The sequence below is a fragment of the Spinacia oleracea genome, chromosome 4, assembly GCF_020520425.1.
Source record: "Spinacia oleracea cultivar Varoflay chromosome 4, BTI_SOV_V1, whole genome shotgun sequence".
NCBI lineage: Eukaryota > Viridiplantae > Streptophyta > Magnoliopsida > Caryophyllales > Amaranthaceae > Spinacia > Spinacia oleracea.
The window spans coordinates 10,219,078-10,241,959 of record NC_079490.1 but is presented as its reverse complement, the minus strand read 5'-3'; the positions used below and the strand labels follow the sequence as shown (position 1 = coordinate 10,241,959).

Sequence of the window (22,882 nt, the reverse complement as noted above, 5' to 3'; positions counted from 1 at the left end):
CTCAAAAACTCACTTTGAATACTTTGAAAACTCGTTATAAATTGTGAACCCAGGCCACATATTTATAGGGTTATGGAAAGGGAATTGGAATCCTATTCAGATACAAATTAATTAAACCTAGAATCCTACAAGAACTCTAATTTAATTAATTTATCAAATAGAATTAGGAATTTAATCATTAACCGAACTCTGCACGTTTTAGGAAACGTGCACGAACACAAACACTTACACACGCACACACGGCAGCCACGATGGGCCGCCCATGCGTGCGTGCGAGCAGCAGCCCACGCAGCGAGGCCTGCGCGAGCTGCAAGCCCACGTAGCTCCCGCGCGCGCTGCGCGCGCTGTGCGCGCTGCCACGGCCTGCTGGGCCTGGCCTTGCGCTGGGCCTGGCGTGGCTGTTTGTGCGGCGCGCTTGGCTTGCTGGGCGATGGCCTGGCTTCGTGCTGGGCCCTCGTCCGGCAGGCCTCGTCCGATGCTTATTCGTACGATACGCTTCCGATTAAATTTCCGATTCCGGAATTCATTTCCGATACGAACAATATTTAACATTTCCGATTCCGGAATTAATTTCCGTTTCGAACAAATATTTAATATTTCCGTTTCCGGAATTATTTTCCGATTCCGGTAATATTTCCGATTCTGACAATATTTCCGTTTCCGGCAATATTTCCGATTCTGGTAATATTTCCATTTCCGATAATATTTTCCGATACGTACCATGTTTCTGTTTCCGGCAACATCTACGACTTGGATAATATTTATATTTCCGATACGATCCATATTTCCGTTTCCGGTAATATCATCGTTTCCGGAGTATTCATTTCTTGCCTGTGACGATCTCAGCTCCCACTGAAACCAAGATCCGTCGATTCCGAATATCCATAGATAGAGTATTTAATGCCATTAAATACTTGATCCGTTTACGTACTATTTGTGTGACCCTACGGGTTCAGTCAAGAGTAAGCTGTGGATTAATATCATTAATTCCACTTGAACTGAAGCGGCCTCTAGCTAGGCATTCAGCTCACTTGATCTCACTGAATTATTAACTTGTTAATTAATACTGAACCGCATTTATTAGACTTAACATAGAATGCATACTTGGACCAAGGTCATTATTTCCTTCAGTCTCCCACTTGTCCTTAGGGACAAGTGTGCATTTCCTAATTCCTTTGTCGCTCGATGCTTGCTCTTGAACATAAGGTAAGAGTTGTCATCCTTATTATGTCCAGAGGTGTTCCTCGGTTTCAGAGTTCAACTGATCAAATAAACAGATAATCATAGCCTATGATTCATCCGAGCACGGCCATGCATTTCACAGTTTCTAGCTCTCCGAGTGGCCTTGTACAACTTTTAAGCATCTCATCCCGATTTATGGGAGGACAATCCCAATCTTGCGATCTTGAGATTAGACTTCGTTTGATAGGTGATTACCTGAGCGTTGCCTTTATAGCCTCCTTTTACGGTGCGACGGTTGGTCAACGTCAAAGCAACCAGTTCTCAAACAAGTAATCTCAAATCACTCAGGTATTGAGGATTTAGTGTCTAATAATTTAATGAAATTTACTTATGACAGACTTTCATCTCTTACAGTAAAGTTTCATAGGTCTTGTCCGATACTAGTCTTCCCAAAGTAAGTATCTATGCAAATGATTATAACATTGCCATGTCCACATAGTTCAAGAAACAGAACTACTAGTCATTTTGCATTCTAATCGTCTAACGTTTTCTATGCGTCCAATTTTATAGAAAACTCCGAATAGGGACCATTTTCAACCTTTGACTTTCAAGTTCACTTGATAGACATTTCTTAGTCACAGGACTGGTCCTGACAGTCTATCTTGAATATACCGTCAAATTTGAAGGGACTCATCATTTAATACTAAACCAAGATTAAATGGAATATGAAAATACATTTCATATATGATAAATGTTCAACCCCAATGTTTTATAACCATGGGCCTCAAACCCATCTTCTAAAACAATTCATGGAATTCAAAGCTATGCTTGATTTCCAGTGCGACAATGTGAGTGTTGCTTCTCACTTGTTGCATAGGTTTAGTTATCATTCTTTGCCAATCTTAATATCCTTTTTCATCGAATGTTCTTCGAGATATGATGAATAAGATCTTTTGAGTTTGTTTATTATGCGATCTAGTCTTTCTTACTTCGATGGTGGTTTTACTCATTTTGCAATGAAGAACCATCAAGTTAGCAGACGTTTTTCTTGCTTCAAGAGTGGTTCTACGCATTTTTCAATGAAGAACCATCAAGCCAGCAGATAGGTGATCTACCCAAGTTCAGTGAAGAACTTTAAACAACCCTGTTTTATTGCTTCTTAGGCAACAATCACTTTTACTTCAACTGTATAGGTTGCTAGTGATGCTTTGTTTGGATTTACCTATCCAAGCAGTTCATAGATATGTGGAAGACTCTCCAACTATATCTTAGAACATAGAAATTAATATTTTAATTTCCCACGCAACAACTCATGGTATCCAATCCATGTTGCCATTTCAAAACACGATGCTCTATAGCTCGTCCTTATCAATGGTTAACTCAAAAGGGTCTTGCTTGATCCTTTGCCAGTGTTTATGCGTGTAGCATCAATATTTAGCATATCTTTATTTCCTTGAATCAAGAACTATTCCTATGTACTTTTTCAAGTACCATAAGTATTCTTGATCTCAACCTAGTTGATCTTCACTTAGATCAATAGAGATTGGTATATGTTCGTCATGCCTAAAGTCATACGATACGTTTTTGGCGATCCTCATATTATATCATACATGATAAATTCTTTTTCAGAATAATTCCCAATTGAATTCTATTCATGTAATTTTAGCTCATTCAATTTCAGCAGATACTGAATCCAGCTAAATTCTTTGACATATAATATAGGTTTAAGAATCTCATTTAGACTCTTTGATGTTTAACTTAGTAAATGCTTATACATAGTTCAAACATCCTTTACTTAGATTTATTCACATGGGTCGAATATCTCCAATGGAGACTTTCGTGTTTGATTTAGTAAATGTCATTACTTAATCCAAAACAATATCATAAGATCTTTGTAAATAGATCTTAATACCCAGTATGTACTAAGTTTCGCCATGGTCCATCATTGATGAATAATTTCAAATCTAAGTCATTAGCATTTGAATGTTATTTTACAATAGAGAGATATGTGTGTGATACACATAGGACCAATTAAGTTTTATGTACTCCCACTAAACTTCTTATATATCTATAAGAATCATGTACATTTTATGAAACTAAAATACTTATTAGCTTCACTAAAATACATTTCTAATTCCCAATTGCTTGCTTAAATCTGTACTTAGATTTCATAAGCTAGCTTTCTTTTTCAAGCATTTATTTGGATCCACAAATCCTATGACATACCATGTACATAGTTTATTCCAACATTTGATTGAGGAATACGTTTTGTCATCCAATTGCTATATGTACCAATATGCAATCATTGCTTGAATTATAGACTTGAGCATTACGATTATGCATGAGGTTTCAACACAATTCACACCATGAATTTGCTTGTAACCTTTAGCAACTAATCTAGCTTTGTGTGTGAACACAATTCCATGTTTGATGGTTTTTATCCTTAAAACAAACTTGCAACCAATAGGTGTGAACCTATTCTTGCAAATCAACAAAATTTCAATTTTGTCATCAAAACATTGAGTATGTTTTATGGCCTCTAACCATTTAAAACATTTGAGTCTATATATGGCCTCTAACCATTTTAGGGAATCTAGGTTTCGTCATAGCTTTCTTACAAGTCACAAACTCATTAATCTACAGGATAATAGTTTGACTGCAAGTTGTAGGTTTCTTCACTATTTAATAGAAGAATCTCATAGTTTCATTGACCTGATCTCTATGTTTCTTCACTATCTAATAGAAGAATCTCATAGTTTCAGTGACTTGAATTCTATGCCTACTTGGGTATAGAACATCAAACAAATAGAATATCAATAGCCACTTGAAAGTCCTTTGAATATTCTGTTCTCTTTGAAGCATTTGTAAAGTCTTCTAAGAGATGTTTATTCTTTAAAACCACTTCTAAAGTCCTTAAAGAATAAGTTCGGATTTTCTGAAGCACTTCGAAAAGCCTCCGGAATGTCCGTTTATGTTTGTTGTTCGCCTCGAAAAGTTTCGAGGCCTATTTTCTCCCACTTGTCATTTTGGAAACGAATCTCCAAAAGGACATCATTTCGAGCAAACAAACATTATGTTCTCAAAAATTCGTGGTAGAAACAATACCCTTGTGTCTCATTTGAATAAATCACAATGAAACATATATCTATACTTGGGCCTTAGTTTGTCGAATGACAAACACTAAGCTCCCACTGAGTTTTGCAACTCTCTAGATATATTTTATGAAAAGTTATTCTGAATTTACTTTTCAATAGCTTTGACGAATTTTGGTTTAGTTTGGTGGTAGTTGAGCATTTTGTTTTAGAAATTATAGGAAAAGTCTTTATGATTCATCATTAATCGAATCAAGTACTAATTGACTTCGATTATTCCAACTAAGATATGCCATATCTTATGGACCTAGATTGTGAAATTACACCACACAATCATTGATGATCATATTTGGTCTCAAGTAATCATCAACATGATCTAACCTAGATCTTTATGATTTCTTGCCAAGTGGATTTTATACTTCTGAATCTTTGAACTAGCCAAACAGATTCAACTTATATCACATTTGAGTAAATAAACCTATATTCACTCAAATCCATGTGAAATAATAAAGTCATAAAACCTTTCTTTAGCTTTGAACTCTATCGTCTAGGCGTTCTAACAATAGTTCATATTCTTTGTTACTTTCAACAAGTAAGACTAGCTTGTCTTAAGTTGATCTAGAAATCAACCAACTTTCAAAAGTCCATTTAAAATAGAGCTTGTGAATGTTAACTTGTTGATATGGTCTAAGCAACAATGCCAAAGATTAGTGGAACTCAAATCAAGGGTTTGATTTGAACCTAGTAAATTTCTTTAAAGAGTTGTTTGTTTTAATCAAGCATATTGACTCAACCTGTAATTGACCATTTCATTCAAATAAACAAACAAACTGTTTTTGTTTTTCTTGAATGTGAGTCTTTCTGTGTTTGAAGCAGAAAATTTAGGTATGCTGATTATGGAACAAAATAGCCATTAAGTTCCAGCCTTTGAAAGGACTTAAAACAAACTTAGATGACCCTACAATTAATGTAGCATTGCCATGCTTCATTTCCCACTTGTAGGTCATTAGTGTATCCTAGCTTCCATTGTTTGAGTTATTACCGAAGTAAGAATCTCAAGCGGTATATGATACCAAGGAATTTTGATTGCTAGGTCACTTCTCTTTAAACATAAACTTATAGGTAGAAACGGAATCGTAAATTCCTTTCATTTGTTCCTCGTTTTCCTATTTCTTGTACCCTTTCTTATAGTCTTAAGAATTGAATTCTTTAGTGTTGACTTTTATACTTTGTTAGACATGTCCAATGTCACCCCAACAAGGTTCTTAACATTTAATTTATGTTGAATATTAAGTTTCAACTAGATGATCTTACCAGAAGCTTCTAAAGTTCTCTAAGCATCGATCTATTCGAATGTCTAGGGACTAGACTCATTCGAGAATTAAATGGACAAAGATATTAGGTTGTTAACCATTGGTAAAGCTGAGCGTTTAAGCTCAATGCTTTATGATCTCAAAACTACAGTGTATTTTGAATTCACAAGCACCAATTGGTTTGCCATTCGATTTTGATATTCGAAAACAACCATAAAAGTCGATATAAGAAACGTACATTTTAAATTGCTCACTTTCTCTCTATTCCGTGAATCGTTCTTGGATTCACTACCAATCGAGGAAATTTACTGTTACCTTTCTAAAAGGATTTATTGCAGTGCAAGATATTTAATTATAAACAATAATTAAAACATACATTGAAGCATGCAAAGTCTAAACATTTATCATGAATAATAACTTGAAATTAAAGCAACCATGCAATTCAAACAAGTTATTAGCATTTTATTCGAATTTATTATTCCGGCAGGTGTGAATAAAATGATTCCAAGATCCTAAAATCATTGAAGAACTAAGCACAGTTTGTCGACTTAATCCTAAAACATCTTAGGTAAGCAAAAGCCTTTTGCTAATAGTCTAGAAACTATTCTTGGTTGATAGGTACGTCTAAGAACTTATTAGGTAAACCTATCGATTTTGCCACGACATAAAAGGACTCCTTACTTATATCGTTGAGTTTCACCAAAACTAACATGTACTCACAATTATTTGTGTACCTTGCCCCTTTAGGACCAATAAGTAACACCTCGCTGAGCGAAAACTATTACTAGATTGATGTAAAGGATATCCAAGCAAGTGTATATTTTGGCATGGCACCTTTTAACTCAATTTTTAAGTTTGGAACTTAAGGCTCTTACTATGTTGGTTAGATTTTAAGTGAACTAAAATCCTTAATCATGCAACATAATCAAGCTTTTGATCTCATGCATTTTAAGACATATTTAAAAGCAATAAATAACTTAAAACATGCATAAGATAAATGTGATCTAGTATGGCCCGACTTCATCTTGAAGCTTTGACTTCAAAGTCCGTCTTGAAAATCTCCGTGGGAGGCACCATTTTCTTCAAATAGGATAAGCTATAACTAATTACAACTATTTGATGGTTCGCAGACCATATTTGAATTGAAAAATAACTTTGGTACTTTAGACCAATTACATTCAAATTAATGGTACGCAGACCATATTTTCTATCCTATTTGGGCCATACTAGTCACTTCATAACCTGCAAAACAGTACATATACAATATATACCATTCACCCATTCATTATCATGAATGGCCCACATAGCTGGTTAGTAAAACACATTATGCATCACGTAAACATTTGCAGCAATTAATCAAGGGCACCAATAATCTACCAATTATTCAGTCCTTATTAATTCTAATCAAGTTGTTTTAACCTTAAGGATTTGTAGACCTAATCAAGAGTTTATGACTAAAATACGCTCCCACTTAAACCAATAAATTCATATGCTTTACTAATTTTAAACATAAAAATGTATTTCTAGTCTAACCGGAAACATACAAATTTAATTAAAATTTAAAGCTCATATAAATTTATAATTGAATCCAAAAAATTTAATTTAATTTCAGTCTTTATTTAAATTAATTCATGATTTTAATTTTAGTAAAATAATTAGAATAAATAACATTTATTATAATTACAATATTCAAAATTAAAATCCAAGAAAATAATTTAAATTATTAATTTTAAAATTAATTAAAATTACGTGAACTGAAATTTTCAAATTAAACATTCAAAACGATCTAATCGTAACGCAAACACCCTACGCATTGCACGCCCATGGGCCGCACGCATACAGCCATTGCTGGCCATATGCGCGCAGCCCATGCGCTCGTCGCATAGCTGCTGCATCTCCATCGCAAGCCATCGCACGTTGTGGTGCTTGCTGCGCGCGCGCCAGCGCTCGTCTCACGCGAGCCATCGCTCGCAGTGCGCGCGAGCCATCGCTCGCTGGGCGCGCGACATCGCTCGCTGTGCGCGCGAGCAACGCTGGGCGCAGCGCTCGTGGCACGCGAGCTTGCGCTCGCTGCGCGCGAGGCTGCGCGCTCTTGCGCGAGGCAGTGCGCGTTGTGGCGCAGCTCGCTTGCTGCCCACACGCGACTGCCTTGGCTCGCCCTTCGCCCATGCCCATTCGTCCATTGCTCGTGGCCCACGACACAAGGCAGGGCTGCTGCCTTGTGCTCGTGCACTACGCCCTTGCTCATTGCATTCGTGCCGCACGGGCGACGAGCTCCCTTGCTCGTCGTCGCATGCCCGCATTATACAACACCCCTTAAGGGTAACACGAAGCGTCCATTGCTTTGTGCGTGCAAGTTATATGAACGAATCGCATAAAAAATTTAAAATTTATAAAATTAATGACAAATTAATAAATATTATTAATTTCATAATTTTAGGGCGAAAAATCGAAAATTTATTATCCAATTAATTTCCGATTGTTATGGATTCAAGCCTAGGTCATAAAAATTTAAAATTTATCATAAATTTACAATTTTTATGGTGGTTTTTAATCATAGGTTTCTAATTAAATTACAATTAATTATGAAAATCAAATTAATTCTAAATTATTCTAATTTTCAACAAATTAATCATAATTACAAATTAGATTGCATAATTAACAAGACTAGGCATTCAAACTTGTTAAACATATGCAGTAGGTCAATAAAAAATTCAAGATTTATCAACAAGAATCGCAAATATTTAATTTAACATCTTAAATTTACGAAATTTTGCATTCGAAAAACTAAAACCTTCGAAAAGTCATAGTTAGGCTTCGAATTTGAGAATTCTGGGTTCGGCAGAAAAATACTTTTTTTGTCAAAATTTTAGAATGCCTTTTACATGCGAAATTGACACAAAAATCACTCGATTTGGATGAGTAACGAAGAAACTGCCGAAAAACTGCGTACGTATAATTAAATAAACGCAATTTGCAATTAATTAACAATTACGAAAATTAATCACCCCTTTTAATTCTTGCAAATTTGTAATATTTAACCATGTTTATGCAATTTAGATTATGAAAATAATAAGGGGCTCGTGATACCACTGTTAGGTTATGATACATATGATATTACATAAATCATGCGGAAACAACCATTGACTCAGGATTACATATTATTTACACATAATCATATAGCATAATTTAGATGCATACTCTTTGTTGCGTGCCCTCCCTAGCTGCGCCCGAACCGAGCAAGAACAAGTCTTTAGGACTCCAAGTGTCGTCCCTCCGTAGATAGTCCACAGCACGTCCGGATCCGCCTTAAGATTGACCAACTAGAATCGCCCTTAAGGTACTAGAATTTTCGGCACTTTTGAGCAAGATGTGTGGCTGAATTTTTCTCTCAAAAACTCACTTTGAATACTTTGAAAACTCGTTATAAATTGTGAACCCAGGCCACATATTTATAGGGTTATGGAAAGGGAATTGGAATCCTATTCAGATACAAATTAATTAAACCTAGAATCCTACAAGAACTCTAATTTAATTAATTTATCAAATAGAATTAGGAATTTAATCATTAACCGAACTCTGCACGTTTTAGGAAACGTGCACGAACACAAACACTTACACACGCACACACGGCAGCCACGATGGGCCGCCCATGCGTGCGTGCGAGCAGCAGCCCACGCAGCGAGGCCTGCGCGAGCTGCAAGCCCACGCAGCTCCCGCGCGCGCTGCGCGCGCTGTGCGCGCTGCCACGGCCTGCTGGGCCTGGCCTTGCGCTGGGCCTGGCGTGGCTGTTTGTGCGGCGCGCTTGGCTTGCTGGGCGATGGCCTGGCTTCGTGCTGGGCCCTCGTCCGGCAGGCCTCGTCCGATGCTTATTCGTACGATACGCTTCCGATTAAATTTCCGATTCCGGAATTCATTTCCGATACGAACAATATTTAACATTTCCGATTCCGGAATTAATTTCCGTTTCGAACAAATATTTAATATTTCCGTTTCCGGAATTATTTTCCGATTCCGGTAATATTTCCGATTCTGACAATATTTCCGTTTCCGGCAATATTTCCGATTCTGGTAATATTTCCATTTCCGATAATATTTTCCGATACGTACCATGTTTCTGTTTCCGGCAACATCTACGACTTGGATAATATTTATATTTCCGATACGATCCATATTTCCGTTTCCGGTAATATCATCGTTTCCGGAGTATTCATTTCTTGCCTGTGACGATCTCAGCTCCCACTGAAACCAAGATCCGTCGATTCCGAATATCCATAGATAGAGTATTTAATGCCATTAAATACTTGATCCGTTTACGTACTATTTGTGTGACCCTACGGGTTCAGTCAAGAGTAAGCTGTGGATTAATATCATTAATTCCACTTGAACTGAAGCGGCCTCTAGCTAGGCATTCAGCTCACTTGATCTCACTGAATTATTAACTTGTTAATTAATACTGAACCGCATTTATTAGACTTAACATAGAATGCATACTTGGACCAAGGGCATTATTTCCTTCATTAACCATTGACAAGGACGAGCTATAGAGCATCGTGTTTTGAAATGGCAACATGGATTGGAGACCATGAGTTGTTGCGTGGGAAATTAAATATTAATTTCTATGTTCTAAGATACAACTGGAAAGTCTTCCACATATCTGTGAACTGCTTGGATAAGTAAATCCAAACAAAGCATCACTAGCAACCTAAACAGTTGAAGTAAAAGTACTTATTGCCTAAGAAGCAATAAAACAAAGTTGTTTATATTAATGAGTTCTTCATTGAACTTAGGTGGATCACATGTTTGCTAACTTGATGGTTCTTCATTGCAAAATGCGTAGAACCACTATCGAAGTAAGAAAGACTAGATCACATAATAAACAAACTCAAAAGATCTTATAATCATATCTCGAAAAACATTCGATGAAAAGGATATTAAGATTGGCAAAGCATGATAACTAAACCTATGCAACAAGTGAGAAGCAACACTTACATTGTAGCACTGGAAATCAAGCATAGCTTTGAAATTCCATGAACTGTTTTAGAAGATGGGTTTGAGGCCCATGGTTGTAAAACATTAGGGGTTGAACATTTATCATATATGAAATGTATTTTCATATTCCATTTAATCTTGGTTTAGTATTAAATGATGAGTCCCTTCAAATTTGACGATATATTCAAGATAGACTGTCAGGACCAGTCCTGTGACTAAGAAATGTCTATCAAGTGAACTTGAATGTCAAAGGTTGAAAATGGTCCCTAGTCGGAGTTTTCTATAAAATTGGACGCATAGAAAACGTTAGACGATTAGAATGCAAGATGAATAGTAGTTCTGTTTCTTGAACTATGTGGACATGGCAATGTCATAATCATTTGCATAGATACTTACTTTGGGAAGACTAGTATCGGACAAGACCTGTGAAACTTTACTGTAAGAGATGAAAATCTGTCATAAGTAAATTTCATTAAAATTATTAGACACTAAATCCTCAATACCTGAGTGATTTGAGATTACTTGTTTGAGAACTGGTTGCTTTGACGTTGACCAACCGTCGCACCGTAAAAGGAGGCTATAAAGGCAACGCTCAGGTAATCACCTATCAAACGAAGTCTAATCTCAAGATCGCAAGATTGGGATTGTCCTCCCATAAATCGGGATGAGATGCTTAAAATTTGTACAAGGCCACTCGGAGAGCTAGAAACTGTGAAATGCATGACCGTGCTCGGATGAATCATAGGCTATGATTATCTGTTTATTTGATCAGTTGAACTCTGAAACCGAGGAACACCTCTGGACATAATAAGGATGACAACTCTTACCTTATGTTCAAGAGCAAGCATCGAGCGACAAAGGAACTAGGAAATGCACACTTGTCCATAAGGACAAGTGGGAGACTGAAGGAAATAGTGCCCTTGGTCCAAGTATGCATATAATATTAAGTCTAATAAGTGCGGTTCAGTATTAATTAACAAGTTAATAATTCAGTGAGATCAAGTGAGCTGAATGCCTAGCTAGAGGCCGCTTCAGTTCAAGTGGAATTAATGATATTAATCCACAGCTTACTCTTGACTGAACCCGTAAGGTCACACAAATAGTACGTAAACGGATCATGTATTTAAATGGCATTAAATACTCCATCTATGGATATTCGGAATCGACGGATCTTGGTTTCAGTAGGAGCTGAGATCGTCGCAGGCAAGAAATGAATACTCCGGAAACGATGATATTGCCGGAAACGGAAATATGGATCGTATCGGAAATATAAATATTATCCAAGTCGTAGATGTTGCCGGAAACGGAAACATGGTACGTATCGGAAAATATTATCGGAAATGGAAATATTGCCGGAATCGGAAATATTGCCGGAAACGGAAATATTGTCAGAATCGGAAATATTATCGGAATCGGAAAATAATTCCGGAAAAGGAAATATTAAATATTTGTTCGAAACGGAAATTAATTCCGGAATCGGAAATATTAAATGTTGTTCGTATCAAAAATGAATTCCGGAATCGGGAAATTAATCAGAAACGTATCGTACGAATTAACATCGGACGAGGCCTGCCAGACGAAGGCCCAGCACGAAGCCGGGCCATCGCCCAGCAAGCCAGCGCGCCACAACGCACCAGCCAAGGCTGCGCCAGGCCCACCGCAAGGCAGGCCCAGCGCGCGCCAAGGCTGCGGCAGCGTATGGGCCTCGTGGCAATGGGCTGCGAGCTCGCGGGCTGCGCGCGCGCGCATGGCGCCCCTCGTGGGCTGCTGTGCGTGCGTGTGTGTGTTTGTGTGCTATACGAATCCTAAAGCTATCAGGTTTCGACATATGATTAAATTCCTAAACCTAAAAGGATGAATTAATTAAATAAGAATTCTATTAGGATTCTAGTTTAATTAATTCGTATCCTAATAGGATTCCAGTTCTTTTTCCATACCTCTATAAATAAGGGCCTAGGGTCATTATTTGTATATACGATTCAAGTATTCAAAGTAATTTTTGAGAGCAAAAAAATTCAGTCATACAATTGCCTACAATAGCCGAAAATTCTAAGTACCTTAAGGGCGATCCTAGTTGGTCAAGCTTAAGGCGGATCCGGACGTGCTGTGGACTACCTACGGAGGGACGACATTTGGAGTCCTAAAGACTTGTTCTTGTTCGGTTCGGGCGCAGCTAGGGAAGGCACGCAACAAAGTGTATGCATCTAAACTATGCTAAATGATTATGTGTAAATAATATGCTTTCCTGGCTTTATGGTTTTTCCGCATGATTTATGAATTGTCATATGTATCATAACCTAACACAAAATTGGTGGAGTTTTTGTAGAGAGAGAGGAAGAGAGGAGAGAGAAATAAATCAGCAGGATTACGAGAGAAGTTGGCTGGTCAAGGATGGATGTGGGTCGGGTCGTCCCGGCCCACACGCCTAAAAAGACCGGGCCTGATCCAGGCCCATTCAGTTTCGTGCCGCGGCGGGCTGAAAAGTTCAAAACACAGGCAAGACCCACGGGCTTTCGTGTCGGGTCGGCCCGTCGTGTCTAAGCCTAATTATTTTAAATTTGACGTGTTTTGTCATGCCGGGTCGAGTCGTGATGCGTCTTAGCGTGCTTTTATCCCAAAAAAATCGGCCCAGGCGCGGTCCTCGACCCACGACTTATTGCTCTTGTCAGGCCGTGCTTTTTTCGTACCCGGGTCAGACCGGGTCGGGTCCCGGGCCCTCCTCAGTCTTATCCCCACGCGCTGGTAATGCCGTCTTACCCACGAGTTACCCAATGACCAAGATTGAAAAACATAAAACGAATAGTCCAAAATCATCCTCGCATAAACCCAAGAAATGCCTTGGATTGTTTTGGCAACTGGCACCGAACACACGTTACACACCCACATCCTTGTTCAGATTTTATTTCCCATTACTTTTCCCAACCACTGTTATTCAAACACTTCCATAGATAGATGATAGATCTCCATTTTTTCTTATTTCTCTCTCTAACAATTAAGATGCTCCTTTCCCTTTCACTCTCTCTCCTCCTCCTCCTCCACCACAGCACCACCGCAAGTGGAAACACTACCTCCGACCATGACTACCTAAAACTTCAACTCATCCACATTAAACCATTCAAAACCCCTTCACAGATCCTCCTCTTTGACACCCACCGTATTCTCTCACTCCACCACCGCCAACACCACCATCACCACCACACTAACCACAACCATTTTGTCAAATCACCCCTCATCTCCGGCGCCTCAATAGGCTCTGGCCAATACTTCGCCGGAATATCCATCGGAACTCCCCCTCAGAACCTCATGTTGGTTGCCGACACAGGCAGTGACCTCACTTGGATCAAATGCTCCGCCTGCCGCGGCCCTAACTGCACCACCACTCACCCTCCTAACTCCGCTTTCTTCCCCCGCCACTCTCTCTCCTTCCGCCCTACTCACTGCTACGCTCCTGCTTGCCAACTCGTTCCTCACTCGCCCGATTCCGCTCATTGTACTCGTCCTCACACCCGACTACACTCCTCCTGCTTGTATGACTACTCCTACGCCGACGGGTCCACCACCTCGGGTATCTTCTCCAGAGAAACGACATCTTTTAACTCAACCTCTGGTAAGTTAATCCATGTCCCAAATCTCAGCTTCGGGTGCGGGTTTCACGCTTCGGGTCCTGCCGTTTCCGATACGGGTTTCGACGGTGCTACTGGGGTAATGGGTTTGGGGCGTGGGCCCATTTCATTCGCGGCCCAGTTAGGAAGAAGGTTCGGGAACAAATTCTCCTACTGTTTACAAGACTACACATTCTCACCTCCTCCAATTAGCTACCTCATGATAGGCGGAGGCCACGACGTCGTTTTAAAGAAAGAGAAGGGTAAGGGTTATCATCCGGTGCGGTCGACTCCACTGATACAAAGTAAACCCTCACCCACATTTTACTACATTAGTATTCAAACCGTGATCATTGACGGTGTGAAATTACCGATTAACCCCTCAGTGTGGGCTCTTGACAACCTCGGTAACGGTGGAACTGTCATAGACTCCGGCACGACGTTAACGTTTGTTCCCGAGGCTGCTTATCGTGAGATCCTAACGGTAATGAGAAAACGCGTGAAGTTGCCTCAACTCGGTGAACTGACTCAGCAGTTTGATCTCTGTGTCAACACGTCCGGGGTGAACCGGCCAAGTCTTCCTAGGATGAGTTTTATACTCGGTGGTGACTCGGTGTTTAACCCGCCGCCTCGTAATTATTTCATTGACGTGGCGGAGGACGTTAAGTGCCTGGCTTTACAGACCGTTATCTCGCCGTCGGGATTTTCTGTGATTGGTAATCTTATGCAACAGGGGTTCTTGTTTGAATTCGATAACGATGGTTCACGGCTGTTGTTTTCACGTAACGGTTGTAGTGGAGGTCCACATCCGTGATTTTGAATCTGATTGATATTATATTTGTTTGATTGTAGACGATTTTATTGAGTCCGGATATTGTACATCGCATCTATTTTTTGAACTTATTTTTTGAAAATGCCTCATTATTATATATCCAACTAACTTTTTTTTATCTAGTTTATTGCCCTACTAACAGAGAACTGTAACTTACCTCGTATGTTATTAGAGAATTTGAAGCTAAATTGCCCCGTAAATCATACTTAATTAATACAGAAAAAAAGTACTCCCTCCGCCTCTTTTTATTTTTTACGTTTGATATTTCTCACGCGTTTTAACGATTAATTAATTTGCATCGAGATTTCTCAAATTCTTTTTTAAACAAGATAAATTACGTTTATTTATAAAATTTTCACTTTTATCAAAATTCTGATATTGAGAAATGAGAAAATTTTAATATCCCAATGAAAAAGTGTTAATGTCTCAATGAATTTAATTGGTTAAAATAATAATTGGACACAAATTTTGATAGAATAATAAATCATTTATGTGATAATATAAAAGGAAATGTAAAGAAACATTTTGAAATACTCAAAAAGAAAAACGTAAAAAATAAAAAGAAACGGAGGGAGTAAATACAAAGGTACCATACTACCTTCTTTATTCTTGAGTACAAAAAATAGGAAAGGGAGAATCTATGTTGGATAAATATCAGGATTTTTTGTCATTTAACACTTTAAAAAAATTAGTTTTTGAAATTACACACCTTACTTATTTTTTTATTATATTTAAACACCTTAAAAATCTAAAAATTTATAAATCAACACCGCTTAACGATTTCCATAAGAAAAAAACGTTGATTTTTAATCATGCTGTAACTTCCAAAGCATAATTTGATGGTAGAAGGAGTTGTTTACCACCATATCATGCCTTGGGAACTTTAGCATAGTTAAAAACTAATGTTTTTTCTAACAAAAATTGTCAAGTGGTGTTGATTTCTAATTTTTTTTTTATTTTTTAAGGTGTTTAAAAACAATAAAAAATAAGTAAGGTGTTAAATTACAAAAACTAGTTTTTTTTAAGGTGTTAAATGACAAAAAATTCTAAATATCATACAAAAAATATAGGGAAATTCCCATTAATACACTTGTACTGTTTGCAGAACTTAATAAAAATTGACTTACCAATAGTACACTTATAACATTATTATGATGAACTTTTTCATTAGAAACTTTAACTGTGGTTAACCATTGAAAGTTTGAAAAAAGTCATCTGGTATATATATATGTACCCAATGGTGATAGTAAAACTGGTGGAGCAGTGAAGGGAGTAATTCAAACTTATGAGATGATTGTTGATGAAGAAGCTCCTTTAATTACATCTTCCAGTCTATTTCATATAGGACGAACACATAATCCACATCTTGTTTGATTGGTTTATGAAATGTGTTCTTATTAGGCTCATACAGGTTAACTGCATCTCGCATAGAAGAATAAGAGCAAAAAAATAGCGGCAAGGAAAATCACTTCGACAACTTGTATTTTAGAAACTAATTCATCCGCCATCACCCTGTCCTGAACATAATTTTTGATACTATGAGACAATTTATTTTTATTTTTAATCCAATTAACCACGGCTAAATATTTAATGGAATAAGTCATGGTAGTAAATAAATCAATACCTTAAGTGTACCATCTAATGGAAAATTCCCAAAAATATATCACACAAACTAGGAGTACCTTATTTATTCTTGAGCTTAGCCATCCTAACAACAATGGCCACTTACAACCAGTCTTGTGCATTTTCAAATTTCAACATGCCAACTCTAAAGAAAATCAGATTGCAACAACGTTCCTACAACACACCAAAACCCGGTAGCAAATCCTGACATCACAACCAGGTAGAACCACATTGTCTGATGCTTGTCCTCGCTTTCTTCATCTTGGTTGTTTTGATCACCCGATGAACCATTTGGTGAGTCATTCTCGGTTTTGCATTTCTTGACCAGTGGGTCTCCGCAAAGATATTGATTTCCCGCATAGGAAGAGTTTGTGAAGGTCTGCACTCTGCAGCAACTTCCTTCCAGTTGGGATTGGACCAGAAAGTTTGTTGTAGGATAAGTCAAAGGGAGAAATTACACTGATGCTTGTTGGGACCTATATTGCCCGGACTCTTCATTTTTACCTCAAGTACCCGTGTCGGATCTTCAACCCCACGGACATGGGTATGGACACCGGATACTTCATTTTGTACAAAAATCATGAATGTTTTCCCCCAAAATAGCTGAGTCGGACACTGACATGTGTCCGTTTCCGATATGGGTACCAGAGTCCGAGTAGCATGATGTTCCTTGATAAATCATTCAAGAGATTCCAATGATCTCAATTGACCTATGCTTCTGGGAATATAACCTGATAATTGATTGTAAGATAAGTTCAGAGTTCAGAGTTCAGAGTTCAGAGTTCAGAGTTCAGAGTTCAGAGTTCAGACCAACCAAAGAAGAGAGGTTTGTCATCTCCGAAAACTCTACCTTCAGTAAATACTTTAGAGTGGTTGTATACCTTTGATGACCTCATTCACATTACTCGACATTAATGATGATATTACTTCATCGCCGTATATAATGTTGCTGAGACAGGAAGGTATGGGTTCCATTTAAATAATAAATGCCCCAAATCTAATATTTGCAGGTTAGACAATCAACACAACTCTTCGGTCCAAGTAATTTCAAGATTAGAACATTCACTCCAGTGAAAAAATGTTGGTATTTTCACCAAGATCCAAAACTCCAACACTTGATTGGTTAGCTAAGCAAGAAGCAATTTGTTCACTCAACATATAAATTGTCACTTAAACTAACAATTAACAAAACCCAGATATCAATAACTCCACTCAACATGTGCGAGATTTACAAATTCAAAAAACTCAGATTCACCCAAAAAATGTGGAATTATCCCTGATAGCCTATTCTGGTGAAGATCTAGAATTTGCAAGATGTAAAATGCCACATATCTCTGGGATTGAACCATTTATCAGGTTATTAAATTCTTCCCCCAAAATTATTCCAATTGAGATCTAATTTACAGATAGATAGTAGAGGTGAATCAAGTGATGAATTCTTCAACTGATAAATGGTTCAATCCCAGAAACCCATCTCAAACTATGCATAAATAAATTACCACCTATATATGATAAATCTAGAACTTGCAAGTTAGTGAGATTACCAAGTTCATCAGGAACTTTTCCAGAAAAAGGAATTAGATGAGAGGTTGAGATACCTGAGTTGTTTCATTGAGCCTATGGATTTCAGGATCTTGCTATAACTGAATACATGTGATATCTTTATTTGCAGCTGGAAAAATGGATCCCGAAATTCATAGGTTCAATGAAGCAACTCAGGTATCTCAACTTCTCATATAAGTCGCTGCTGTTGTTGGAGTACATGCTGCAGCTGCACAACTTCATATTTTCCATTAACAAAACAAAAAGAAGGATCTTAAGCAAAATAATTGATTTGCAATTTTCCTCATTTTTTTTGGGAGATGATTTTTTGTGATGCAAAATTATAGAACTCCTAATCAGACTTTATGCTCACTGACTTCATAAAATATTCATTATAAGAGTTCCTTTTTCAATTTAATGTTTTTTTTTGTGGGGCTTGTGATAACGAATGGTAATTAACCTAACATGTTTTTTTTTTTTTTTTTGGGTTGTTAGACATTTGAGACAATGTAAGTTGACAAGGGAGGCTACATCGTTGGTTACCCAGGGGCTTTTTTGCCCATATCCAAGGGTAAAATCGTCTTTTCACTTAATTAGTTGAAAAGTCAAACAAAGTGCTAAGTATCGGAAATAAATGACAATATTCAATACAACAATGACAATATTTATACAAACAATGACATAGTATATGTAACACGTTTATCCAGTCATTTAAGTGGTCGCTTTACTATTTTTGTTTCATTTTGTTTTCTTCTTTTTGGATGATTATGACAGAGAGTATATGTAACACGTTTATCCAGTCATTTAAGTGGTCCCTTTACTATTTTTGTTTCATTTCGTTTTCTTCTTTTTGGATGATTATGACAAATTTTAATACAACAATGACAGTATATACACAATAATGACAGTATTTATCTAACCTTTGACAATATATAGCAAGTTCGCAACATGTTTACCATTTATTTAAGGGGTGGGCCATCATTGCAATTTATTTTCTTTTCACTTTTTTTTTTGGTGGGTATAGGGCAGATACATCGCTGGTTACCCGCGATGTAGCCTCCCTCGTGAGTTGACACAAAATAATTTAAATAAATATTTTTTTTGGAATTTTCTTCTTCGGATTATTTCAGATAGAATACGTGAAAAATGTATGGCTCTAGTATGTGAAAATCAGAAAATGTACCCTACTCCAACAAGTGGATTTGCCACCTAGCTAAATTCGGAACAAAAACATTGGGGAAGAAAGATCCTACTTTACTTTTGTTGTGCTAAGACATACTTTCTCTATTGTTTTTTATACGACATAATTGAGATTTTGACATTATTCACGCAAGCTCCTTTAATTTCAATTTGTGATTTATACTTAAGAAAAAACATACTCGTGCGAGATCTTGTTTGATTCGTCTCAATAAATATTTTTTAAATATCAACTTTTTATAATTTTTTCTTATCCATAATTGTAGATATTAATTTTTGAAAACGTGCATTGTCAAACGTAACTAAATAATTGTGCCATATAAATAAGAACATAGAAAGTACATACTCCCTCCGTCCCTTAATACTCGCACCGTTTTGACTGGACACGCTTGCCAATGCACAACTTTGACCACCAATATCTTTAACTACATATTATAAAAACTATAAAAATATTAATACTCATATTTGCTGAAATATTAGAGCGCCACATAGGATTACCATTGGTTTCGGCCAAAGAAAAATAAGATTTCTAAATTATTTTTGAATTAAAAAAATCAAGTGCCACGTAGATATTTTGATTAATTAATTACCAATATACCCAACTTCATCCAAAATCAAACACTATAATAATTAAAAAATAAATCTAAAATAAAATTCATCCAAAATCAATCACTAATCTAAAATAAAATTCATCCAAAATCAAATTCAATCTAAAATCAAATTCAATCTAAAATCAAATACAATCTAAAATCAAATACTAATCTAATATTAGAGCGCCACGTAGGAAATCCAATGCTTTCGACCAATGAAAAATAATAAATTAATCTAAAATAAAATTCATCCAAAATCAAACACTAATCTAAAATAAAATTCATCCAAAATCAAACACTAATCTAATATTAGAGCGCCACGTAGGAAATCCAATGCTTTCGGCCAATGAAAAATAATATTTTGAATTAAAAAAGTCGAGTGCCAGGTAGATAAATAATTAGGCGCCACATGGTTATTTTTATTAATTAATTATTAATATTACACATATACAATTTCATCTAAAATCAAACAGTCTAATAATTAAAATATAAATCTAAAATTAAATTCAATCCAAAAAAAAAAAATCTAATCTAATATATAAATATAGCAATCGGTATATATATGAGTTTTATTTTAACTGAATAATTTAATAGAATTCGTGCATCGCACGGGCTAAAATCTAGTATATATTAAGATGAAGCCAACAATATATTATATACTACCATTTGTTTTCATATACTATAAATAAAATAAGGTCAAAGTGAATTATGTGAATAATGTAAAAAGTCAAAACGATGCGAGTATTAAGGGACAGAGGGAGTAGTATTTTATGAGCATATATGAGCTGAACAAGAAAAATATTGTGATTAAATGATTAATAAACATCCCACTTGGGAATAAAATTTACGCCCCTAAACCCAGTTCAAAATTTCTCTATACTCCAAATCAAATCTATTATACTTGGGCTTTTTATAGGATTCATCATGAATTTGAGAAACTTTATAATTGGGCTTTTTATAGGATTGATTAAACTTGGGCTTTTAACATACACGTAAGATCAATGCAGAAAAGAATGTTAATATAGCTACAACACAACGGGAGTTCATAGTTCATTCATACACATAAAATGGCTGTCAAAACCTCACGCTTTACCAGTCAGCATCGCCTTTGAGAATGTGCCTTTGAAAACATAGCTTTTTCACTAAAATTTTAGAACAACCAACACACTCTACAACAAACACCAAACCAAAATATAATATTATTGAGGAAAAAATGCTCTTCAAAGAGGAAAAAATAAGGTAATTTCTTGCAAAATTGTGCCAGATTCAATTGTTGTTTTTGCTATTAGATCCCCATTTTTAAAGCAAATTTTGATTTGATATGTTACAGGATGTGCAATTGGACTTCCATGGTTGTCCTTAACTTTTGGTATCATGGGAAGTTCATATTTCATCCAAAACGTGGGTACGAGCAAGGATTGTCAGAGACGATTATCTCGAGTAGAAATCGATTAAGTCTTACTCATATGCACAAGCTCATTGAAAAATTAGGCTGTAAAAAAGAATACACGATCTGGTATGTTGAAGATATGAAAAGATTTCATGAGGACGGTATTGCAATCAAAGATCCAGATGACTTTTACAATCTCGTGGAGCTGACAAAATCAAATCTGGTGATACATATCGTCGTTCAACATCGAGATGTTGAAGAAGAAGAAGGGAAGGGGCTGCAAAACGAAAGGTGGCGGCTAACCCAACAACGTCTACCAAAAAACCTAGGGTAAGTGTTCTTTAATTATACATACAATACTTATCGAAATATTGAGTTTTCAATACTTACAGATTCCGGGAATGGGATGTGCTCTTAGTCAATTCGCAATTCTAGTTGAGAAATTAACCGGAAAACAAAAGATGTGGATTGTTGATATGGGCTTTGAAGAACTTTTATTCACGAGGATTAACAGTAGTGACCCAAAGTTTGGGTACTGGATTACTTCCAGGTTTGATCCCAAAACCTTGCAATTAAAAGTAAGGGATAACTATAGGGTTAGAATTGATGAGGAAATGGTAAATTGGGTCTTAGGAATACCACCCGAAAAAGCTTTGCTGCATCCAAGTTTGTCAAACAAGAGTACCGCGCTAAACATTAAGAAGTTATACAAGAACACAATGTACGGAGCTGTTACACAGTCTGAGGTTTTTGGTAAAATAGTCGATGACCGAACAGAGAAAGAGTCATTTCAAAGGCACTTCTTATTGTACGCACTAGGCACCATTTTATGTCCAACACAAAAGTGTGGCTGGATAAGCCCTTTGCATCTCAGCGTCCTCCCGATAGCGAGTCAAGCATCCGGTTATAATTGGGGACGTTATGTACTGGACTGGCTTGTGAAATACGGAAACAAATTCAATGCCTCAAAGGAAGGATACGGGGGGTGTACTCTGCTTTTGGTCGTGAGTCCCTACTTTGCAATAATGTTTGCGTACTGTTTATGCTAAAACAATTACTCTCTTCTTACCAGATAATATACATCGATAGATTGGCGTCAACTAGAGCAAACCTTAACATATTTCCAAATTCAAGTCGTCTTCGTGTTTGGGACCAAGAAAGTGTGGACAGGGTCTTGAAATCTGACCAAGGTCCAGATGGTCGCTATAGTTTCGGCGAGGTAGTGGAGGGTTATGTCTATGGTGACAAGTAATTAGATTTGCATTTCAATCTTGTGATGGTGCGAAAATTGTGATCGAATTAGTACTAACCGAGTTTTCGTTGGATATAATTAAACTTATGATGTGGTAACCTTTTGATGTTTCAGACATTACAAGTAACGTATTAAGTAATTTGGGTGATTGTTTGTAAATACCTTATTATAAGTAACTTAAAGAATACTTCACTCTAAGTTTTCGGGATTAATACCGACTCAATCCCAAATTTTATTTCCAAAACATTTGCAATAACCAAACTCGAAAAGAGAAA

At 36.8% G+C, this 22,882-nt stretch overlaps 2 protein-coding genes and 1 long non-coding RNA gene across 4 annotated transcripts; 2 read left to right on the top strand and 1 right to left on the bottom strand.

Moving 5' to 3' along the window:
• Positions 1–13,419: 13,419 nt before the first annotated feature.
• LOC110780428 (aspartic proteinase NANA, chloroplast) lies at positions 13,420–15,131 on the top strand. Its single transcript, XM_021984816.2, has one exon. It carries the CDS (start codon positions 13,532–13,534, stop codon positions 14,993–14,995), a length of 1,464 nt encoding a protein of 487 aa, XP_021840508.1. The 5' UTR covers positions 13,420–13,531; the 3' UTR covers positions 14,996–15,131.
• Positions 15,132–15,526: 395 nt separating this feature from the next.
• Positions 15,527–18,822, bottom strand: LOC130472396 (uncharacterized). Its single transcript, XR_008932546.1, has 2 exons — positions 18,181–18,822; positions 15,527–17,367 (listed from the first exon to the last, which is right to left on the bottom strand). It is a non-coding gene; the product is annotated as an uncharacterized lncRNA (long non-coding RNA).
• Positions 18,823–21,036: 2,214 nt separating this feature from the next.
• LOC110775721 (uncharacterized) lies at positions 21,037–22,800 on the top strand. 2 transcript variants are annotated; one of them, XM_021980329.2, is made up of 3 exons: positions 21,037–21,204; positions 21,296–21,685; positions 22,428–22,789. In XM_021980329.2, exons 1-3 carry the CDS (start codon positions 21,179–21,181, stop codon positions 22,429–22,431), a joined length of 420 nt encoding a protein of 139 aa, XP_021836021.2. In that variant the 5' UTR covers positions 21,037–21,178; the 3' UTR covers positions 22,432–22,789. The 2 variants fall into 2 exon arrangements, with proteins under 2 accessions (XP_021836021.2, XP_056682649.1); XM_056826671.1 differs by having other exon boundaries at positions 21,296–22,800.
• The last annotated feature ends 82 nt before the right edge of the window (positions 22,801–22,882 follow it).

Excerpts from the sequence above, each read along its gene's own strand:
- LOC110775721 (XM_056826671.1), top strand. The coding sequence starts at position 21,757 with ATGGGATGTGCTCTTAGTCAATTCGCAATTCTAGTTGAGAAATTAACC.
- LOC110780428 (XM_021984816.2), top strand. The coding sequence starts at position 13,532 with ATGATAGATCTCCATTTTTTCTTATTTCTCTCTCTAACAATTAAGATG.